Consider the following 21237-nt stretch of genomic DNA (forward strand, 5'->3'; position numbering starts at 1 on the left):
TGTTTTTTGTCAAACCGTGTAACATGATAATTGTCAAAAAAAAGAGAGGATATTGTTAAGGTTTTATTTCTTTTCAGGTTGTTGGGTTTTTTTGGTACACTTAATTCAGGATTTAAGCTGTCCATATCCTTTTTTTTCTTTTTGGTGGGGCAATGAGGGATAAGTGACTTGCCTGGGGGTTACACAACTAGTAATTGCCAAAGTATCTGAGGTCATATTTGAACTCAGGTCCTCCTGAATCCAGGACTGGTGCTTTATCCACTGCACCACCTAGCTGCCCCTAATTCAGGATTTAAAAACAAGAATAATGAAAATGATGAGAAGCCTAGGTCTATTGATGGCAAATATCTCCAAAGTTCTGCATATTCAAGTCTCTGTTAGTTTTGTTTTTTAAAAGTCATTCCAAAAGTTGTATAATTCATTGTTACAGTGAGCTTCTTGCCTCTATGAAGACTGCCTCACTCTGCAAAAAGGAACTAATTATATAAATTCAGACAAGAGAGGCGAAAGAGAAATACTATTGCTTACATGTAAATTATGTACTCATTTAAAAAAATAAAACTTTTTGCATCTTCCACTCTCATCCTGTGTTTCCCATTAGCAAATTAAACAGCTGACTCAATTAACACTGAATGAAATCATGTACTAAAAAGGCAAATCAAGATGAACAATTACATAGAATGCTACTTACTAACCAAAGGTACACTTTCCCACAATGCACAGTGTCCACAGATAAGAGTGGGCACAAACGGAAAGTACTGTGCTAGTGAGGCACATGTAGCCAGAGACTGTAGACGGACCCTGAAATGACTTTATTTGGGCATTCTCTTCTTGGACTACTCATAAGAGACCCTTTCAACACCTCTAAGCAGCTCCCATGGTCCCTGCCCTTAAGGAGAGATAAAGGCCAGAATACACCTTGAATCCTTTGAGAAAGCCCAGCATGGCAGTGCCATCAATGTAACTTTCTTGAGTCTCATCAGGATTTTATTTAGCCTTTCACATACTACACCAGAGGATTGGTTGTATCTGGCCTGGTACCTCTACATCAAGTCTCTGGGCCAATGACTTTGAGTCTTGAATGGACTTTTTATTTTAGTCTGCTCACTGGGACTCTTTTTTTGTTTGGGCTTCTCTAAGACATCTTTGTGAATTACCTCCACCCATATGGACATAACTCTAAATTATCCTTAATCCTACTTTAAGAGCGAGGATATTGTCCTTCACAGTGTGGCTGAGCATAGGTCTAGACACGTGGCAGAGGTTCAATGAGAATTTTCTGATAATACTAGATTCTTGAGGGGTGAGCTTCAGTACAATGGTAAAAGGCAATAACTCCTCTGTTATTCTATATAGAGGTTGCATGGAGACATGATTGGGTATTACAGATCAATTATATGTATTATTCAAATTATTCATATATCCTGTAATGTTACCCCAATAGAAGGAAGTTATACTAACATGAAGGCCTTTGATACATGTCACGTTAGTGGTGTCCCTGGTCACTATAAGATACTTCTTGTCACTGATGGATAAAAGCATGCAAAGGCTGTTGTAAAGAGGAACCTCAGTTGTTATGGGGCTGAATTACCAATAAGACATGTCACATTTATGTGACCAAGCCATATGGTGTCCCAGTAAGTGGTTAATAAAACAAGATCACAAGACCTAGCTCAGACTCAGGAGGCAGTATAGCAACTAGGGAGGTCAGCAGACAAGCAGAATGTGACATCTAAGGCTCTCTCTTGATGATTTTTTAAAATGTGAACATTTAGATTTTTCCACTTCAATTTCCTAAAATGCTAATAAGTTTTTGCTGAAACCCATCACTGTTTTGAGTAGATGGCCAAAGAAGAAAGGTGATAGCCACTAGAATGAGGCAGAATACCACAATGCCATTTGGGGATATTAAATGCCTTGTTGTAACTACAATGGTTAAAAAATGCAAAATTTCTGGGTAGCACGTGAAGTTCTGGTCCTTTTCCCTGAGGCTGAATTGGAAGCTTGATATGAAATAAAATAGTCATTATGTAGTAATATCCCTTGAAACCAGGCCATTGCCTGCTTCCATGAGCCTCTTTCACTTACCCAATGGTGCACCCAGCATCAGCTTCAATAGTCCAAACACAGTTGAGATTGTGGTCATAAGGAGCTGGATACCCAGGTGACAACACTTGTCCAGATACCTCTCCTTTGATAGTACCTCCACATTCAGCTGAAAGAAATATCAACAGAGTGAGAAGCAAAGGAGACATGTGATACAGAATAGCTGTTAGGCAGTTTCAAAGCTTAAGCTACACCTTTTTCTGAGATTCTCCAGTAGAACAAGGTGAAGGCAATAATCCTGGGGTATACTGGGGCCTAAGAGACAGAAGTGATCTAGCATGCTAACATTCAATTGTTGTGCCTGCTAAGGGAAGAGAACAGAGAAGAAACATGCGGCTCTTTTAATTTCTTGTCACAAACCACATGTCATAAACTCAAGGAAATAAGATTTTTTACAATGGGACCCCTCAACCCAGAGATCAGAGTTGGATGCATGAAGAGCTACCCTCCCCCATGCCGACTCTGGACTCCAAAGTACTATCCAATTACAACTGGGTTATGAGATAAAGGATGACTCAGTTGTGCTGCCAGGAAGACAAGCATAAGGGACTACAGGCATAAGAGAAAAAGCTAGTGAGAAGCAAAGATGAGGACAAGGAGGACAGGTGAAGAAGCAAGGTGGATACTGCTGGAGGAGGCAAGAATCATGAATCCATGGCATGTTAAAAATGAAAGGGACCTCAGAACACCCAACATGACTACTCATTTTATAGAGGAAACAGGCCAAGGTCACACAACTGGAGTTAAAATACAAGTGTAAACCAAATTAACTAAACTATACCCAAGCCTAAACGAAACTAACTAAATCTAAACTAAAATAACAAGAACAAATCATAAAAATATCTACTAAATAAGAAATGAAATATCTGACACTTATATAACATTTTGTTTTGCAAAGCACTTTATCTCATTAGTTCATCTGCTCCTCACAACAACCCTGTGAAGAAGGTATAACGTTAACCCCATTGTACAGATGAGGAAAATAAGGCTAAGAGAATTTAGGTTAGTTGCCCAAGGTCACACAAGCTATTAAGTATCTGGGGGAGGATTTAGACCCAGATATTTCTAGCTCCAAGCCCAATGCTCTATCCTTTGCTCCCTGTCACTCTTACCAGAAGGTAGCCCCTGATGGGAAAATCACTATCTGTATAGGAATGCTAACTTACTTTTCTTTCTTTCTTTCTTTCTTTCTTTTTTTTTTTTGTTTCTGTTTTTTGGTAGGGCAATGGGGGTTAAGTGACTTGCTCAGGGTCACACAGCTAGAAAGTGTTAAGTGTCTGAGGCCGGATCTGAACTCACCTACTCCTGACTCCAGGGCCGGTGCTTTATCCACTGCGTCATCTAGCTGCCCCCAAAGGTTAGGGTACCTAACTTACTTTTGAAATCTCAAATTACTATTTTTTTTCTTACATGAAGTCAATATCTAGCTCTCAGTGATTTCTACCTGTTTCTCCTACTTTTGTCACCTAGGGTCAAACAGAACCAGGCTAACCACTCTTTCACGTGACAGTCCTTTCAGTATTGAAAGGCAATTATGATGTTCCCCTTAAGTCCTCTCTTCTATAGGTTAAACATCACCAGTTTCTTCAACTAATACTGAAATGGCATGATTTCCAGTCATCTCAACATGCTGGTGCTCTTGTTTGGAAGCACTTCAGCTTATCAGTGTGCTTCCTAAATGTAGTAACCAGAAATGAAGGCTATCTTCCAGATGTGGTCTGAACAGGAAAGAGTAACTGCAATGCCTCTGATGGGGCCTAAAACCATGTTGTCTTCTCTTTGTCTTCATTAACTGCCCTGTTGTCTTCGAGAAACCTCTGCCTTGAGGCCCCAAACTCCTAAATAAAGGTGAATGCCTGCTCATACCACTTTTTCAGAAGGGGCTTCAGCCATGCTGCTGCTGCTGCTTTCTCTCTCCTTCTCTCCCTCCCTGCCCCCCTCTCAGCAATCAGGGTTACCTGACTTGCCATGGGTTACACAGCTAGTAAGTATCTGAAGTTGGATTTGAACTCAGGTCCTCCTGATTCCAGGACTGGTGCTCTACTTACTGCTCCTTCTAGCTGCCCCTCATGCTTCTCTCAACTGACAACGTTACTCACCAGACTTCTTTGCTTCCTCCTCCTCCTCTGTGCCAGCTGTCTTGTTCCTCTCCTATCTCACTTTCCAGGCCCCTTTAACTTTTTTCTTCCCCCATGAGAATGCAAACTCCACGAAGGCAGGGATTGTCTTGCTTGCCTCTATCTGTATTACCAGTGATTATTAACCCAAGCCTGGCACACACTAAGTGATTGCCTTATCACTGTTTTATCCACTTATAGTGATCTTTTAACTTCCGTGCTGATTAGATTTTAATCATCTATGATGCCTCTTAACTCTTCCCTGTCTTGGCATCCTGGGGACATCTCAAACTCCAACAGTTATTTCTGTTTGCAAAGCCTAGCCTCTAGCTATTGGGAGCAATTATCTTCTTATCCCACTTTTCTAGGAAACCCTGATCTTCCTAACCACCACTGGACACTGCTTTGGATATATAGAGGAATGATAGCATAACAGATATCCTTGACCATTCACACTTTAAAGGAAATTAATTTGGTCATATTGGCCTATGTGAAGTATGGGAAAGAAGGCTCTCAATGCACAGATGAGTTCTGATGGAGTACGGTTAACAGGAGCAGACATTTCCATGGTGCTTTTAGGTTTGTAAAGCATTTTATGTACATCCTTTCATGGGACAGTAGGAAACATAAAGACACAAGGATATCTTTGCCTCTCTGTGACCTTCACCAGAGTCTGGTCCCCAAATATAATACTCATAAAGATAGTGCTCACAGAGGGCACCTTAGGCTAGAGAAAGAGTTGCTTTATTATCTCATTCCTCCTTACAACATTCCCATAAAGGAAGTAGGAAAGGAATTATGATCTACATTTTACAGAATGGGAAAATGGAGACCAGAGAAGTTTGGCTAAAGTCATACAGTGTCTTCAGGTTATTGTAAGCACAAACTCAAAGTACTTGGTAATAAGGCACATACATGTACAGGAAACACATGTGGCCAGAGCAGCTCACAAATCTGGAGGCAGATGCACTCTGAAATAACTTTATTTTGGGATTCTCTCCTCCAACAATACATAAGAGAGCCTCTACACTTCTCTAAGCAGCACCTGTGCTCACCTCTTTCCCCCATAAGGTGGAGATAAAGGACAGCATACTTCAAGAAGCCTTAGAACAAGTCAAGCATGGTGGTGTCTCCCCTGTATTTCATCTAGCTTTCCACATATAACACCAGAGGCTTTATTGTTTCTGGCCTGAAACCTCCATATCAAGTCTCTGAGCTGATGACTTTAGAGATTTAACGGTGAAACTCATATTAAAACCAAATATCCTAGGGTGCAGCTAGGTGGCACAGTGGATAAAGCTCCGACCCTGGATTCAGGATGGACCTGAGTTCAAATCTGGCCTCAGACACTTAACACTTACTAGCTGTGTGACCCCGGGCAAGTCACTTAACCCCTATTGCCTCACTAAAAAACAAACAAAAAACCAAAAAACAACAAAAAAACCCACCAAATATCCTGAGATTTCTAACCGGTCATTTTTCAATTAACTATGTCACTTCTTTATTAGTATATTTCTTGAAATAACATAAAGGAGGGGGCAGCTAGGTGGCGTAGTGGATAAAGCACTGGCCTTGAATTCAGGAGTACCTGAGTTCAAATCCAGCCTCAGACACTTGACACACTTACTAGCTGTGTGACCCTGGGCAAGTCACTTAACCCTCATTGCCCTGAAAAAAAAAAAAAAAGAAAAGAAATAACATAAAGGAGGCATTAGGATAGATATAGATATATATACACATACATATATACATATATATATATGTGTGTGTGTGTGTATATATATATATATTTGTATATGCAGGTGGAAAGCATAAGACTGAAGGTTAGGAGACTGAAATCTGCTCTTACATCTGCCACCAACCATGTATGTAATTTTGGTTAAGCTATTTAACCCACTGAGGCCTCAATTTCCCTATCCATCCACTGTGTATAAAAATACAAGCCCTGTACACCTCCCACTGGTGCAACAGAGATAAAAATATGGATGTGAGAATGCTCTGTAAAGTATAAAGTGCCACAAAGATGTGGTATATAATTATTATCAAAATGACAGCCCCAGACCAAGAAGTCTTTTTTCAAATCTTGATACTGACATCAGACAGCAAATTTATTTTATTATTGTTATCAGAAGAAAAAGCAATGAAAGCAAGAAAGAAGCCTCACTAAAGATCTGGAAGGATAATGGAAAGAATAGCAATTCTACCAATGCAGATGGGGAGAGGTCTATCCCAGGCCCTGCGCTCTCCAGTCAGGCACATCAAAACTGGACTTCCTCGTAGAGTGTACCCAGGATCACAGCTGAAGGACACTGAGCTTCCTGCAAAGTGGCCTCCATCATGTACTTTGTAGCCAAATTGGGGGATTCCAGGATCCTCACATCTGATGAGATCAAAACCTGGTAGAGAAGAAACAAATGTAAAAAAGTGACCCATGTTAAGAAACCCTCAACGAAATCCCTTACCCACCCTTCAAAATAATGATTAGGATTAGGACAAATCAAAGGAAAATATTGATAACTTCATCGATTTCACTCTTGCATTTTCTAAGCAGGACAGATAAAGAACTAAGTAACAAGCTCCTTACATTTTACAAGCAACTAATGGGTTCTCATCTTTGTGTCTTTGAACATGTGCTTACCCACATACAGAATGACTTCTCACCTCTTCAATTATGGCAAACTACATCTCTAAGTACTTTCAAAACCCACCTCTTTGAGGGAACCTTCCCTTGATTAATGCTACCGAATTCTGATTACTTCTCTATTTTGCATCTCTTCAACAATAATGTACTTGGGGGAAGCTAGGTGGTGCAGTGGATAAAAGCACCGGCCCTGGATTAAGGAGGACCTGAGTTGAAATCTGGCCTCAGACACTTGACACTTACTAGCTGTATGACCCTGGGCAAGTCACTTAACCCTCAGTGCCCCGAAAACAAAACAAAAAACAAAAAAAACCTCTGCATGATAGTAAGTTACACATGTCTTCAAAGAACTAATGTATAAGTGACTAGTCTGTCTATCTGACCTTTGAGTTCTTGAGGGGAAGGGCTAGGTATTCCACTAATTTTGTATTCATCCAAAGTTCTCTGTCATTAGTAGTCAAGAAGTTCTTGTAAATGACTAACCATTTTTAGTAGGATGGAATATGGGTAAAATCTGTTTCTAATGCTACTTTAAAAACACATAGGGGCAGCTAGATGGCACAGTGGATAGAGCACTGGCCCTGGAGTCAGGAGTACCTGAGTTCAAATCCGGCCTTAGACACTTAACACTTACTAGCTGTGTGACCCTGGGCAAGTCACTTAACCCCAGTTGCCTCACCAAAAAACAAAAACAAAAACAAAAACAAAAACAAAAAAAACCCAACACATTATATTGGCTTAGAAAGCAGCCTGTGTAGTAGATAAAGAGCTTATATCAGAATTATTAAGAACTTGGTTAAAGTCTGCCTCTGACACATCACCCTGGCTATTTTTCTGTAAACAAGTCACTTAACTTCTTGGTGCCCCAGACAAATATATGATTATAAATTGCAAAGAAAGCACCAATCTGCATTGATAGAAGCGTTTCCTCAACAAGAGTTCCCTGTATGAATAAAAGCAAAGGGTCTATCCAAAATAATTCTGTTCATATGTGCTTAAAAAGTAAGTTTTATGGAAAACGGAATACAGGCTAGTGCAGGGAAATGCATGCTAATTCTATGCCCTGGTTGGAACCTTTTAGAGCCAGAAATAACAGGATCAATTATAGATACGTATGTATGTATACGTGTATACATGTATGTATGTAATTTCATCAACTCCCATGGGATTAACTATCATCTCTATACAAATCATGCCCAAATCTATAAATCAACACCAGTCTCTACCCTGAGCTTCCACCCCAAATCATCAGTTGTTGACTGGGCATTTCCAAATGAATGTCTTGGAAATATGCTAAGCTCAATAATTATAAAACTGATATTATTAGCTTTCTCCCAATACCTTTTCCTCTTCCAAACTTCCCTGTCATAAAAATCCTTCCAGTATCTTAAGTTCATAATCATAGCATTAACCTAGACTCATTCTCCTTCACCTAACTTATCTCCATCATTTGCCAAATCTTGTCATTTCTCCCTTTACATCTCTCACATCCAAATCCTTTTATCTACTCACACAACTACCACCTTAATTCAGGCCCTCATCCCCTAGATTATTGCAATAGCTTCACAACTGATCTCCTTACATTGTCTCTCACCACTCCAGTCCATCCCACGTGTTGCTGCTAAAGTAAGCTCAGATCTGACCATGTGAAACCTCTAAGCCAATTCCAGTGGCTTCCTATTTCCTACTGCCTCTAAAATATAATATAAACTTCTCTATTTAACTCTGAAAGCCCTTCACAATCTGGCCTCATGCTATCTTTATATCCTCATTGGATATTATTCCCCTTCCCACATTATGTAATCAAGCTAAAATGGCTTTCTCTTTGTTCTTTTCAGGAAACCATCTCCCAGCTTCATGTCTTTCCACTGACTGTTCCCCCCATACTTGGAATGTCCTCTCTACTTCATAGAGTGCTATCATCCTTTAAAATGCACCTCAGTCATCATCTCATGAATGAAGCCTTTTCTGATGCCCCAATAACCTTATAATGAACTACTTTGTGTATGTGTGCATGTAAATATATATACAAAATACAGATGTATTTGTTATGTTCATGCATATTATATAGATATGTAGGTAGGTGTGTGTATATATATACACATATGTTTATATGTGTGTGTATATATACATATGTTTATATGTATATATGTATATATGTATTATGTGTGTCTATTTGTTTCCCCCAATTAGAATGTAAGCTCATCTGCTACTGTCATAATGTCAGTGTGGCAGAAGGTCTCCGGTGGAATGCTCTAGGGGTGTGCACACATGACCCCTTTGATATTGAAGATTTTTATCAATGATCTGCCCCAAAGCATCAATGTCAGCTCTTGGTTCACAAGCAGCCTACCTCCTCTTGCTGACACACATGCTATAAGAGGAAGTATGATATGGTATGGCAGAATACTAGATTCTGAGTCATAGAACCTGGGTTTCATTTCTGTTCTTACCACCTGTGTGACCATGAACAAGTCACTTAACTTCTCTGAATGTCATTGTACTTATCAATGAAAGGCTTAGTTTATATCAGAAAGGTCAAACACGAAGCATACTAGCCTGAACTGGATTAAACTGTAATCGAGAAACATTTAACAAAATAAATAAAAAGACAATAAAACATTAAAAAGAATGTAAGCTCATTGTGAGTAGGAATTGTTTCTTTGTTTTTGAATTTCCAGAGCCTGCTACAGTGCCTGGCACACGGTAGACACTAAATAAATTGATTTGTCACATAATTGTATATTAATGCATGTGTGTAGGCAATTAAGGATCACAGGATTACAGACAGAGCCATAAGAAATGGGAGATCATCTATACCTGGGGTTCTTAACCTGGGATATGTGAACTTTTAAAATACTCTGATAAATAATTAAGTATAATCGGTTTCCTTTATAATCCTGTATCTTTTTTCCTGCACCCAGACCACCCAAGAGGTCCATGACAAAAGAAAAGCTAAGAACATCTTAAGCTAATCTCATTTTATAAATGAGGAAACTGATGCCAAAAGAGGTTAAGTAATTTGTCCAAAATCATGCAGGTAGTAAGTGGCAGGGGTCAGATTGAACACAGGTTTTCTGACTTCAAATCCAATTATAGTACACCAGCTCATTAAGCTGGTAGAAGGCTTGGGACATCTTAGTGAAAGAGCTATAAAAGTCTCTTAGGATTAGAGAAAAGACCAAAGGGCATTTTGGAAAATACAGTACAACCTGACCTTTCTGTCTACAAAAAGGGGAACATGTAGCAAAGTATTTTCCATAGGGCTGGCATATGTCATAAGGAAAATACCTCTCATTCAGGTTATTAAAGCTACATTAAAAAAAAAAGGTTACAGAGAAACTTCAATTCCAAGTACTAAAGAAACTGTGTAAAACACTGAGAGCTGTCAGGCAACCAAAATATCTGATATGAGAGTTAAAAATTCTCTTTCTAAATCCATAAGCAAAGGGAAATTAAAAAAAAACCCATAGATTAATAGTTTTTAAACATAATTCTAGGTGTTACAATTTAAAAATTTTTTCCTCTAACTGCATACTATTTTTACAGATATAGGGATCCCATATTAAACAGAATATTTCAATAAAACTTATTTTAAACATTTAAAAAGAAAAAGTAATATAAAAGCACAGTATAATATCCAATTCAATTAACTCCATCTATGGAAAGCCTGTTTGCATTATGACTTTAGAGTCCACGGAGCATCATCCACATGGTGGCAGCTTACCTGAATTAAAGGGCTAGTTACTAAAAGAAAATAAACAATTAATTCTTCAAGTACTAGCCTCAGAAAACCAAATCCATGACATCAGAGATAAAACTATATTTTCTTTGCATTTGCCACGGAGAAAAGAACATTATGACTTCAATACCCACCCAAATACAAAAAAGACTTACTGGAAAACTGAAGTTCAAATCCCTTGCTGGTATTCTCAGAGTCAGTAATAAAATCAAGCCACAGGCTGCTGGATGTGCTGTTTAAACTGACCCCCAGCATCTCTGTTCGACTGAACACACCCAACAAGCGAGCAGAATTATTGCTGCCATCATAGACCTGGGCACAAGAAAGACAAGGCCAAACTAATGTATTAGAATTATAGAATGTATTAGCATGAGTTTGCTTAAAAGCAGTAATAGTGGGGGGCAGCTAGGTGGCCAGTGGATAAAGCACTGGCCCTGGATTCAGGAGGACCTGAGTTCAAATCCAGCCTCAGACACTTGACACTTATTAGCTGTGTGACCTTGGGCAAGTCACTTAACCCTCATTGTCCCACAAAAAATTTAAAAATAAATTAAAAAAAAAAGGCAGTAATAGTGAAGGCCCAAATTTGAGACTACAGAAAACTGGGTGACATTGGTTGAAGATGTTAAAAAACAACGGGATGGAATAAAGTACAAACAGCATAATGGAAATGACATAGAAAGCAGAGATGGCATGAATGGAAAGGCAGAGATCATGGCAAGAGTGGCAGTAGTAGAAAGAGCAAAGATAACTGAAATAGCAGAAGTAGTAGAGATGGCAGAGACAACAGAGGCAGAAAAAAAAATAGTAACAACAGAAACTGGGGAAAGGTGACAAAAAAACAGACAGAAGAGACAAAGTAACTATATATGTACCCTAACCCTGACTTTTACTCTCACTTTATTCTCTTCTTGACTCCAACCTTGATGACACAGGAAGAATTCACTCTGAGAATCTTTGGCTGCTTTGATTGTTTTGGTGGGGACCAACTCTTGAAGCATTCCATAACCCCTGCCTCCCACCACCTAAATTCTCTCACAGCTGGATCCCAAGACTTAAGAGTTGTAAGGAACCTCAGAGATAATTTGGTCCAAACTTCTCCTTATGTGGGAAGCTAGGTTGATAGAGTGCCAGGCCTGGAGTCAGACTCAGACACTTACTAGTTATGTCACTCTGGGCAAGTCACTTAACCCAGTTTGTCTCAGTTTTCTCATCTGTAAAATGAGCTGGAGAAGGAAATGGCAAAACGCTCCAGGATATTTGCCAAGAAAATCCCCAAAGGAGTCACAGAGTCAGACATAACTGGAAACTACAAGACAACAATAGCCTCCATATGTAGATGAGGAAATTGAGGCCTAGAGAAATCAAGTGACTTGTCTAAGGTAACACAGCTAGTAAGAATCAGAGGCAAGGTTAGTATCCAGGCCCTCTGGCTCTAGATCAGGGGTTCTTAGCCTTGAGTCTGTGACCTTTGAGAAATATGTATTTTGATAACTCCTTTGCAGTATAATTGGTTTCCTTTATAATCCTATGTATTTAAAGACATTATTTTGAGAAAAGGTCCGTAGGTCTCACCATACTGCCAGAGGGATCCATGACACAAAAATGGTTAGGAATTCCTGTCTAGATTGTCCCTGGATGGAGCCCAAAGACACAGCTTATAGGACCAGAGACTCAAAGGTAGAGGGAATCTTTTTTTTTTTTTTTTTGGGTGGGGCAATGAGGATTAAGTGACTTGCCCAGGGTCACACAGCTAAGTACCTGTCAAGTGTCTGAGGCTGGATTTGAACTCAGGTTCTCTTGAATCCAGGGACAGTGCTTTATCTACTGTGCCACCTAGCTGCCCTTAGAAGGAATCTTAAAAAAATAATCTTCAATCTCACCATTTCATTTTTGTTGTTGTTGTTGTTGCTGCGAGGCAATGGGGGTTAAGTGACTTGCCCAGGGTCACACAGCTAGTAAGTGTCAAGTGTCTGAGGCCAAATTTGAACTCATGGCCAGTGCTTTATCCACTGCGCCACCTAGCTGCCCCCTCACCATTTCATTTTACAAAGAGGAAGCTGGGGCCTAGAGAGACTTACCAAAGTTTGTACAAATACTTAAGAGGCAGAACCAGGACTTACCCAGGTCCTCTAATTCCATCATTCTTCCCATTATACAGAGGCTGCTTATAGTACAGTGGAGAAAGCAATGGGCCTAGGGTCAAGTTCAAATATGGCCTTAGACACTTAATATGTGCCCTTGGGCAATTAAGTAACCTTTAACTGCCTCAATTTCCTCAACTGTAAATGAGGATACTACTAGCACCCACCTCCTATGTTTTTAGTGAGGATTACATAAGATATTTGCAAAGCTCTTAGCACAGTACCTGGCACTTAATAAATGCTCTTTCCTTCCTTCCACGGACTACACTGTTTCTTACCCAACACATCCTGTCAAAGAAGAATTGGCTTCCTGGGGCACCTATTCCTGAATAATTGGCAACCATGAAGCCTTGTCCTCACTAAGCACTATTCTCCCTTGTCATCCAAGTGCATGGCCTACCTTTTCAACCACTTGTTGTCACTCCTGTCTCCCATCAGTGCATGAAGTGCTGACCATTTTGTTGGAAAGGGATAAGGCCTCAGACAAAGGAAGGGGTACAGGTGATGGCCTGAGCAGCAACTGTCTGGCACTAGAGATTTGGACTCCCAGGAGGCAGTCTAGGTAGCTAACCTTTGCCCAGCTACAAGCTATCAAGAGGTGACAACAGCTGAAGCCTGTTGGGAGCAGGACCTTCCATTGCCAGCTATCTTTCTTTCATGTTTTGTGTCTGGCCTCAGGAATTCTAGCAATAGGCAACTCTTATTGGAACAGTGAGCTAGACCTCAAGGCTTCCAGCTTCCCATTCCCTTCCAACAACTGTACAAACAATAACAGAAGTGGCAGCCAAGTGAAAGACCCTCACAGTGCTTTGGCAAATATCAGAGCTGGCATTTTTGGGTGGGAAATGAATATTTCTACATAGCAAACAATTTCTATGTTTACATGTGGAGCTGGCTACTGGCATATTAGAACAGTTTCTGTTCCACTATTTATTAAGTAAAGCGTTCTAAAGCACAGTATTCTTTAATCAGATAGTACTGCACTTTTTATGTTTTTGGCTCAAGCTTTAGAGGTACTATCTATTTGAAGAATATGGAATTTTTATGGCACTTGTAGTCACAAGATTTAGTGGCCCCAAGGCTCAGAGACAGAAAGAGGTCAACTAGTCTATCTTGATGGTTCCAAATAACACAGAAAGGAGTTTATTGTTTAAAAAAATAATTCCTTGATATAAGCAGGCAAAATTAAGAGAAGCAAGACAATCCCCAAAAGATCTTTGGATAAGAGAAAAGTTTATAAACAAACAAAAGATAGAGAGGATCAAAGAAAGTAAAATCAATAATTTTTATTATGTGAATTTTTTTTTAATTGCACAAACAAAATCAATGCAGTCAAAATTAGAAGGAAAGAAACAAACTGAGGGATTTTTTTTACTACAAGTTTGCCTGATAAAGGCCTCATTTCTCAAATATATAGGGAACTGAGACAAATTTATAAGAAATATATAGCTATTCCACAAAGGATAAATGGTCATAGGATAGGAACAGGTTGTTTTCAGAAGAAGAAATCAAAGCTATCAGTAGTCACATGAAAAAATTATCTAAATCATTATTGATTAGAGAAATGCAAATTAAAAGAAGTATCACCTCAAAGTTATCAGATTGGTTACCATAAGACAAAAGGAAAATGACAAATGCTGGAGAGGATGTGGAAAAATAGTAACGCTAATGCACTGCTGGTAGAGTTGTAAACTCCAAGAACTCTGAGGAACAATATGGAACTACAACAAAAGAGCTATAAAATTGTACAAACCCCTTGATTCAGTAATACTGCTACTAGATCTGTATCCCAAAGAGATATAAAAAATTAAAAGGAAAAGGACCTGTATGTACAAAAATATTTATAGCATCTCTTTTCATGGTGACAAAGAATTAGAAAAGGAGGGGATACCCAATAATTGGGAAATGGCTGAACAAGTTGTCATATAATATTGTAATGGAATATTCTTGTGCTATACAAAATGAGGAGAGGGGTGGTTTGAGAAAAAACTGAAAACTTAAATGAACTGATAGAAAATGAAGTAAACAGAACCAGAAGAACATTGTACACGGCAATACAATATTATAATGATGATCAACTATGAAAGACTATTCTGATCAAGACAATGATCAAGTCAATTTCAAAGGATTCAAAGTTCTCTCAGAGAGAGAACTAATGAACTCAGTGTTGTTAAGGACTATTAACGGGATCCTCTGAACTTGTCTTTTTGAGTTGCCATATATTCCAGAAACACTGGACTCAGAGCATGCAAGAGGCCCTGAATGTGACCAAGGACAAAGCTTCCCCCAGCCTGGTCACTGCACCCCATGCTGGACTCCCTGCATATCCTTGGGAGGCAAGACAGGAACTAGCTAGTCAGTGCCAGATTGGATAATGCTTGTGCAGCTGGGTCTTCTGCAGATAAGGGCACCTATCTTCATAGTTTAGCAATTTTCAAGGGAAAAGAATGAGGCTTTTGCCATCACTCTTCTTGATGCACTGCACTTTTTCCTCTCCCAAGTTACCCCCTTTCCTGGTAACCCCTCCCTTTGTCCTGCTATTATAAAAGTGTAAACTTCTGCAAAACCTTTGAATCCATGGAGTTCCCACGTGTGTTCATTTCTCTTGTAATAAACCTGGTTTCACATAAGTCTCATGACATTGTGATTGATTACCTGTTGATAGTGTACAAATTGAAAGAGTCTTTTCACTTTCTCTCTTTATTTTTCTTGAATTTTTTCACCAACATGGCTAATATGGAGATATATTTTGCATAACTTCATATGTATATTTGATGTCATACAGTTTGCCTTCTTAACGGGTGGGGGAAAGGCTAGGGGGAACAAAAGAACTGGGAACTCAAAAAAATTTTAAATGAATGTTAAAATAAATAAAGCACATATATATTTTTTTTAATTTAGAGAGTCCCTGAAATCAGAAAGAAGCAAAAGACCAGAAAATCAAACAGACTTTAGAGGGTAGGGAGAAGGAACAGGCTTTAATGATGAAAAACAGACCGAAGGTGAACAATGAATTGATAAATGACAAAGTATTTCTTAAGTGCTTACTGAGTGTCAGGAATTCAGACAGATAAAGGTCACATAAATCAGAGCAAAAGCAACAAGAAAAAAAAAAAAAGAAAACAAAGATGTGAAGTTTTAATTTAAGTTGGGTGATTCTTAGGTACAAATTGCTACCAAAAGCAGGAACTAGTGCCAAACTATAAGTTTGTGTAGGCCTGTGGCTGTAATAAATAATACAGCTGCATCTAAATGGAAACATGAGAAGACCTAATTATGACAAGACCTAATTATGACAAGACTCAAGGTTTCTAGATTCAGCCAGTGTTGTGTGTGTGTGTGTGTGTGTGTGTGTGTGTGTGTTTCAGATGTAGACCTAATTTTGGAAAATAGGAGTACTCTGAAGAATTTTGAGGAGGAAGACAATACTGTGCCAATCAATCCTAAAATTTCTTCCAAATCTCTAACAGCAAAAGTCTAATGCCAGAGATACCTTGATACTATCCTGTCAGGGTTGAAAATGTGGTTCTACTGCCCAGCTTATGCTGTAGAGCATAATCAGAGGATAAACATTAACTCATCACATTCCATTTGATTACGTGCCTATAAAAGGTAGCTCAGGAGGGCAGGGTGACAGATGGTGGGGGAGAGACAGAAGCTGACAGAGACTGAGAGACATAGAGGCAGACAAAAAGAAACTAGAGACAGAGAAAGACAGAGACAGGAAGATGAAGAGAAAAGGAGAGAAGAGAGAAGAGAGGAGGGAGAGGGGGAGAGGGAGAGAGGGAGGGAGGGAGGAGGAGGAGAGAGAGAGAGAGAGAGAGAGAGAGAGAGAGAGAGAGAGAGAGAGAGAGAGAGAGAGAGAGAGAGAGAGAGAATATGAATGAATTAATTTTAAGGCAGAAACAGATTCCTTCTATATTTGTGTCAAGGACCCAAAAAAAGGTCCAAAAAGCATTAGAAAGATGGACAGAAAGTACAATTTCATGCCCCAAACTCAACAGATCTAGAAAATGAATATAGGTCATATCAAAAAGAAGGAGCTGGGGGCGGCTAGGTGGCGAAGTGGATAAAGCACCGGCCCTGGAGTCAGGAGTACCTGAGTTCAAATCCGGCCTCAGACACTTAACACTTACTAGCTGTGTGACCTTGGGTAAGTCACTTAACCCCAATTGCCTCACTAAAAAAAAAAAAAAAAAAAAAGAAGGAGCTAAACTGGATCATTTCTATGAGCAGTATTACCATCTCTGGCAGAGAGTATACCCATTGCCAGAAATATTATCAAAGCAAATGGAAAAAAAATAGAAGAAAAAGCTTAGAATATGCTTCCTGTTGTTCTCTTATTTCCAAAATTCTGGAGTTGGAGGTCTGGCAATTCTTTTCTCTTGCCTGTTTGCAGAGCAATTGTCACATGGGGAGCCATCAGAATCTATGTTCTTAAGTCTCATGGCCTTCTTACACTATAGTTTCCTGTTCATTTTCACTTCTCTAGCTAGGAGTAAAGCATACAGTACAGCAAGGTGGCTACGGCCTCTTCTTATTTTGAAACTTAACATCTACCCAGTGAAACACAAGAGAGGCATGTAATCTGTGCCAACCTGGTCTGTATACTTGATGCACTTTGTGGATTTCTTCAGTGGTCTTTATTTTTCCCATTATTAAAATTTCATGTTATATGTCATTTGTTTTTTAGCTTATTTCCTCAAGGTAATCAATGTGCATTTTAGCCCTGAGTACTTGATAAACATAGCTAATATTTTGAGAGATCTGTGCGTGAGTATGTATATATGTGCCTTTGTATATACATATGCTTTCTCCTTTCACTCCCTCCAATCTATCTTTGCCAGACAAATCTTTCATATGAATAGATCTGCTTGTGCTACCAAATCAGATCATAGAATCTCAGTTAGAAGGAATCTAGTGTCATTTAGTCACTTTCAACCAGTAATCTAGGCAATGATTATGATCATATAAATTTTAAAAGACCATGAAAAGGCAACTGCATTCATTTTAAATGTATTACTAATTCTGACCCAGAAAACAGGTGACAAAACATACTTCTCTGTTCTTAAGAGAGAGATGGACACCATTGGAATGGAATACTACATGTCAAATAATTGTTTTGTTGGTTAGTTTTAACTATTTTACTGTTACTATGGAAGACTTAAGGGCAAGGACATCTTATAAATTGAATGTAACTTAACAAATACATGACATTAAAAAAAAAGTTTATCACTATAGGTCCGTGGACTTGGCTTTAATCCCTAGCAAAATTCTAGAATGATAAAGAAGATGGTTTGTAAACATCCAAAAAGTGAAGAGGTAACTAAAAAGAGATAATATTGCTTTGCAATCAAGTCATGCCAAATATAGATAAATAAAGCAACTGATCAACAAGGATTTATTAAATTAAAAAATTATACCTCTTTTGTATTCAAAGAACACATATTCTACTTGAGGATATAACACATTCAAAGGTAGTTAATATATGATATCATGACAAGAAAAAGGATTGGACCTGGGATTTCAAAGTTATAGGGAACTCCCAAATGAAGAAATGCCCTTTACTGAAGTAGGTCAGCTCATTCCCTGTGTCTTTAAGCCTTGGAGATTTGCCCAGCATCCCATAACAAGCATGTGTCAGGGGCGGCTAGGTGGCACAGTGGATAAAGCACCAGCCCTGGATTCAGGAGTACCTGAGTTCAAATCCAGCCTCAGACACTTGACACTTACTAGCTGTGTGACCCTGGGCAAGTCACTTAACCCCCATTGCCCCGCCAAAAACAAACAAACAAACAAAAAAACAAGCATGTATCAGAAGCAGGACTAGAATCCAGATCTTCCTGGCTCTAAGGCTAGTTATGCCATTGTATATGTGGGTTATTCATTCTCAAGGAGTTCACAGTCTAACATGCAAACAACTATGTATAAAGAAGAGAAAGTCGATAGAGGTTAAAGTGGAGATAATCAACAGAAGGAAGGGATTATCCTTAATGGGGATTGTGAAAGGAATCTTGCAGAAGGTGGGACTTTATCTGAAACTTGAAGGAGAGAGGGAATAAATTCCCAGCATGAGGGATAGCCAGTAAAAAATGCATGGAGTCGGGAAATGGAGTGTCTCTCCTGTAAGGAACAGCAATGAGGCCAGTTTCACTGAATCTCAAAGTACATGGAGTAGGGGTGGGAGCAGGGGAGGAGAAGGAATAAGGTGTAAGGAGACTGGCAAAGTAGAAGGGGGCCAGGTGATGAAAGGCTTTGAACACCAGAGGATATTTTATTTGATTCTAGGGATGACAGGGAGGAAATAGAGTTGATGAATGGGGTAGGAGGGAGGGGAAGGCCCGGGGTGATATGGTCAGACCTGAGCTTTAAGATCAGGCTGTCACTAAGGAGTGGAGGATGGACTAGAGTGAAGACAGACATGAGGCCGACTTTTTAACCAGAGAGCTTTACTTTATTATAGTAGTAGGATGTGAGCTGATGAGATGCCAGAGTAGAGAAGGCGATATTTACAAGAGAAGCTATGAAGAAATGAACGGGACTTAGCAATAGACTGAATATGGAGGGTGAGAGTAAAGAGTCAACAATGATACTGAGGTTGTAAACCTGCGTGAGGGGGAGATTGGTGCTGCCCTTAATAAGAGGGGAGTCAGAAGAGGGAAAGAATTAGGAAGAAAGTTAATGAGTTCAAGTTTGGACATAAGTACTAAGGAAACAAGAAGAGGCAAAAAACAGTCTCTGTCCTTAAGGAGCCTAATGGGGGAGACAACATGCAAACAAATATATGCAAAGCAAGAGATGTATGTATGTATGTGTGTGTATCTGTATATATTGTATAAGTCTATATGTATATATACATATACATACATATACACACATGCATATGAGATAAATAAGAAATAGTTAACAGAAGGAAACCTCTGGAATTTAGAAGGACTCGGAAAGGCTTCTTATAGAAAGTGGAATTTTAGTTGGGAAATGAAGGAAGCCAAAGAGGTCAGAAGTCAGAGACAAATCTAGAGAACTTTCCAGGAACAAGGTACAGCCAGAGCGACTGCCCAGAATGGAGAGATGGAGCATCTTGTTCCTGGAACAAGCAGGAGGCCAATGTTACTGGATCAAAGAGTACATGTCAAGGAGTAAAGGGGAAAAAAGACTGGAAAGGTGGGAGGGGGTAGGTCAGGAAGGGCTGTGAATGTCAAACAAAGCACTTTGTATTTCATCCTGGAGGCAACTGGAAGCCACTGGAGTTTATTGAGTAGGGGGATGATGTGATCAGACCTGCTCTTTAGTGACTGAATGGAGGAAGGACTGAATTGAAGTGAAGAGAGATTTGAGGCAGGCAGATCCATCAGCAAACTACTGCAATAATCCAGGCATGAGATGATAAAGGCCTGCACTAGAGCCTAGCTTAAACTGTGGGGCGTGACCCCATAAGGGGTAACTGAATATGGGGTCACAAAAATTTGGCAAGAATCAAAGGTTATATATACCTATTTTATATACCTATATACTTGGAGTCATGGAAAAATTTTTCAGGCAAAAGGGGTCACAAGTGGAAAAAGTGTAAAAAGCCCTGCATTAGAGTCCATCCAGTCTGAAATGTCTAAAAGGCAGTTGGAGATATGAGAGTGAAAGTTAGAAAAGAAAGTTAGGGCTGTATAACTAGAACTGGGAATCATCAGCATAGGGATGATAATTGAAACCATGGAAGCTGAGGAGATCACCAGTGAAACAGAATCAATAAAACTCTGGTAAAATAAAATGGTCAATGTTAGAACCACTCTACTTAACCTAAATTCTCTTTTGTGTTGATAATTGATAATCTTGTTTCCCTCTCATGCAGAGAATGAACTTTGTGAAGAAATTTCTTTGAATCTTTTTATGACAAGGCTCATCATTAATAAGAGTGCACATAAAATCATATTTCAAATAATCTTGATAATTTCAAAATTTTTGGCTGATTTGTGAGATCTGATTAGGTTACCAGCTTTTTACCTTGAAATGTGGCTAACAAAGAACTTATACTAGGAGTAGAAGTATAAATTCTATCTTCAATTCACAGTCTCCTTGAAGCAATCTATTTATGATAATTGTCTATTTTATGATGATTGTTTAGTTAAAATTAGATAACATAATATATAATTCCACTTATCCAGGCAAAGAAAAACTGAATTACAGTGCAATAAATACACTCAAGGCAAATAAACAAGGGAAGGTGCCAGTATCAACTCCTCCACTTTGGAAAATTTCTACTTCTCCCTCAGAACAAAATGTATGCTTGCTTTAATGGCATTTGACACATGGACTAAATAAGGATGCCAAATTCAATATGTATTAAACATTTTACGTTACAAACAAATTTATATTCTCTTTTTTAGATAAAAAAGAATATCAATAGAAAATCTATTTTTCCTTCCAGCATCCCAATGGATTGTTATGTATACCCTGCTGCATGTATACACACTACTTTGGAGATCACAGCTG

General features: G+C 39.0%; 1 protein-coding gene across 2 annotated transcripts in view; it reads right to left on the reverse strand.

Moving 5' to 3' along the window:
* The window catches only part of CSMD2 (CUB and Sushi multiple domains 2), a 1007742-nt gene that overhangs the window by 257068 nt on the left and 729437 nt on the right, over positions 1 to 21237 (reverse strand). For both annotated transcript variants that reach the window (XM_043994712.1, XM_043994711.1), the window contains exons 23-25: positions 10762 to 10918; positions 6428 to 6619; positions 2089 to 2215 (exon numbers count right to left, since the gene is read on the reverse strand). In XM_043994712.1, coding sequence (XP_043850647.1) covers positions 2089 to 2215; positions 6428 to 6619; positions 10762 to 10918 — 476 coding nt within the window. The remainder of the gene's footprint in view (positions 1 to 2088; positions 2216 to 6427; positions 6620 to 10761; positions 10919 to 21237) is intronic.

This window comes from Dromiciops gliroides, chromosome 3 (assembly GCF_019393635.1).
Source record: "Dromiciops gliroides isolate mDroGli1 chromosome 3, mDroGli1.pri, whole genome shotgun sequence".
NCBI lineage: Eukaryota > Metazoa > Chordata > Mammalia > Microbiotheria > Microbiotheriidae > Dromiciops > Dromiciops gliroides.